This window comes from Pempheris klunzingeri, chromosome 16 (genome assembly GCF_042242105.1).
Source record: "Pempheris klunzingeri isolate RE-2024b chromosome 16, fPemKlu1.hap1, whole genome shotgun sequence".
Classification (NCBI taxonomy): Eukaryota; Metazoa; Chordata; class Actinopteri; order Acropomatiformes; family Pempheridae; genus Pempheris; species Pempheris klunzingeri.
The window spans coordinates 12,241,221-12,243,725 of NC_092027.1; the positions used below are offsets into that span (position 1 = coordinate 12,241,221).

Sequence of the window (2,505 nt, forward strand, 5' to 3'; positions counted from 1 at the left end):
AAGCACATGGATCTGGAACAGTGGAGTGCCCCGTCCTTATCAGAGCAGATCCCGATCGTGATAGTCTTTCTTTGTCTCACATGTTTGCATTTTTGTGTGCCACGGCGTGGCGTATTGCGGTGACGTGTATGCAAATGAGCCGAGTTGACAGACACAGTGTGAAGCCGCGGTGCCAAAGAAAGGTGGACTGAACCCGGTAGGCTGCATCTCCACAACACAGCGCTGGCTGTGGGGATGCCTAGCCGTTCCTGTATTTGTAAACAGATTTAAAACAATCATAGAGCCTGGTACAGCTCAGGATTTAAAAAATCATGAAGCAACACTCCTGTTGTTACGCAAAGCGTGTGACACATTTCGCGTGAGAATGACATTTGGTAAAAAAAAAAAAAAAAAAAGTCGGCTAAACACTGGTGGCATGTCAGACAGGCTGTTGAGCAACGCGGTGTCTTGAAACACCATTCATTCAAAGAAATTGCACAATACCTTGCACAGTAGTTCATCGCCAGTGTCGGTGTTCATCGCGCTGTGCACGCTCTCCCGGTCCGCCAGAGGTAGAAGCAGGAACGGTCCTATCCTGGATGGCCCCTGGTGGGTCGCCGGGACCGGGTTTGAGGTTGGGCTCACCGGGGATCCGGGAGAGGTGCCCAGGAGTCCCTGTGTGTCCCCCGCCTCGGCGCTCAGCCTGGCGCATTTGGCCGGCGGCTGATCGTCTGAGTCCAGCCGCTTGTGCGCGACTCTCCCGGTGCGGATGCACGGTGCCGGGCTGCTCCACTGCAAGTTCATCCTGACAGACCGATTCAAGGAGAAAACGAGACCCTGGCTTGTTTAGGACGCGTCCTTTTGATGGCTAAAATAAACTACAGGCAGCTCGCCTGATTCCTCCGCGTGAGACTCATTATAGTTGAGATATAAATGAAACTTCAGCGGATTCAGTGTCGGCGTGTTTCTGGTAATAATCCAACCCACGTCCTCCCTCAGAGCGAATGCCCGTGGCGCTGAGGTCTGTGTACTTTTGGTGAGGAAATCTCAATCCCTCCGAGTCCAGACTGGGAGAGAGAGACAGAGAGAGAGAGAGAGAGAGAGAGAAAGAGATACAGAGAGATAGAGATAGATAGAGAGAGAGCGACCGCCTTACACTCAGAGAGAGGCAGAGAGCGAGTGAGCTCCGGTGATGTTGAGATCAGAGCTCAAACACTCCGCCCGACCAGTCCAGCCTCCTGGTGTGACACAACCATTGAGCAATCCTGTAACGGCACCGACTCCAGCTCAGCTCTGCTCTGATGAAACTGCCTGCTGTATTACCTTTCACAGGAAACTACGTGCTGCAAACATTGATGTTTGTCATGATGTCATGTATCTCCAAAATTCCTACTGAAATAAATAAATTTTAAAAAAAAAACAGACCAAGTGAGAGGGATGAAGAAATCATCTGCTGCGTATCATGGCTGCCTCATGAGAGCATGCCCATGTTTTAGACAATAATTAACAATCTTTAAAGTCTCTCTCTGACTCAGTTGCTCCTTAACGTTCAGCCATTTATTGCCACTCGAGACCTCCTGTATGGCACCTGAAGTGTTTGCTCTCCAAATGTTATGCCTCAAGTGTGAACCAGCCGGTACAAAGCTCCAGTGTATGAGCCTTAACTCTAGCTTTAACATCACCACGATATTTTCCCATGCTGCGCCTGTTTGTTATGTGGATATGACTCACCCTCATAAAGCCTCAGTGGTGCTGGGCTATAAGCATTCACATAAAATATGCCAGCGCGGCTCTGTAAACAACATCATAGCATCTGGGCTCCCAGAGACACTGATCCCAGGCTAAAACTACATGTATACCCAAACACCATAAATAACCAGGCCAACAGTGCGCAATCTATGTAAAAATGATGCAATGTTCTTGAAAAAAGTGTATTCAGTGAACTATGGACTGTTGCTTAAGGATGAAAGAGGCAGCAATATAAGGGTGAAGTACAATATGTAGTCATTTTGAAAAACATCCTGTGATGATGAGTGTTGAGGTGAGCAGAGGTTATTATAAATGCGCATGTTTGTGTGTGTTTGTAATGGTGTGTGCACACGCATGACCATGTGTGTGTTGCACAAGAGTTCTCTTTTTCTACTACTTTATGTCGAACAAGCACAGTGGCTGCAGTAGAGGCTCACTGAGCGTTCAGTGAAACACAGAGCACCAGCTGGCCTCCGTGTGTGTGTGTGTGTGTGTGTGTGTGTGTGTGTGTGTGTGTGCACAGACTATCACCCCTCTTTCGCACAACCCCTCCTGCCAAACAGAAGCATGTCGTTCCAAACCATTTCTTTTCACATTTCAGACACAGTTCCTTCCACAAGAGGTCACACATTTAAGCAGGTCGCAGCAGCTCGGCTCAGCTTGACTCAAAAAGGTCATGTGAACCTGTCTCTGCAGGCCGTCCAAACATGGACGAGCTGCAGATTCCATAGGAATGATGGCCTGTTATTTTTAGGCCTTGCATTCTTTCTTTGTGCA

At 48.5% G+C, this 2,505-nt stretch overlaps 1 protein-coding gene across 1 annotated transcript in view; it reads right to left on the reverse strand.

Annotated features, from left to right (window-relative positions):
* trib1 (tribbles pseudokinase 1) overlaps nt 1-1,333 on the reverse strand; it is a 7,913-nt gene extending 6,580 nt beyond the window's left edge. The window contains exon 1 of the mRNA XM_070846332.1: nt 484-1,333. Within this exon, the coding sequence (XP_070702433.1) occupies nt 484-783 (300 nt within the window). The 5' untranslated portion in view covers nt 784-1,333. The remainder of the gene's footprint in view (nt 1-483) is intronic.
* Between the last annotated feature and the right edge of the window lie 1,172 nt (nt 1,334-2,505).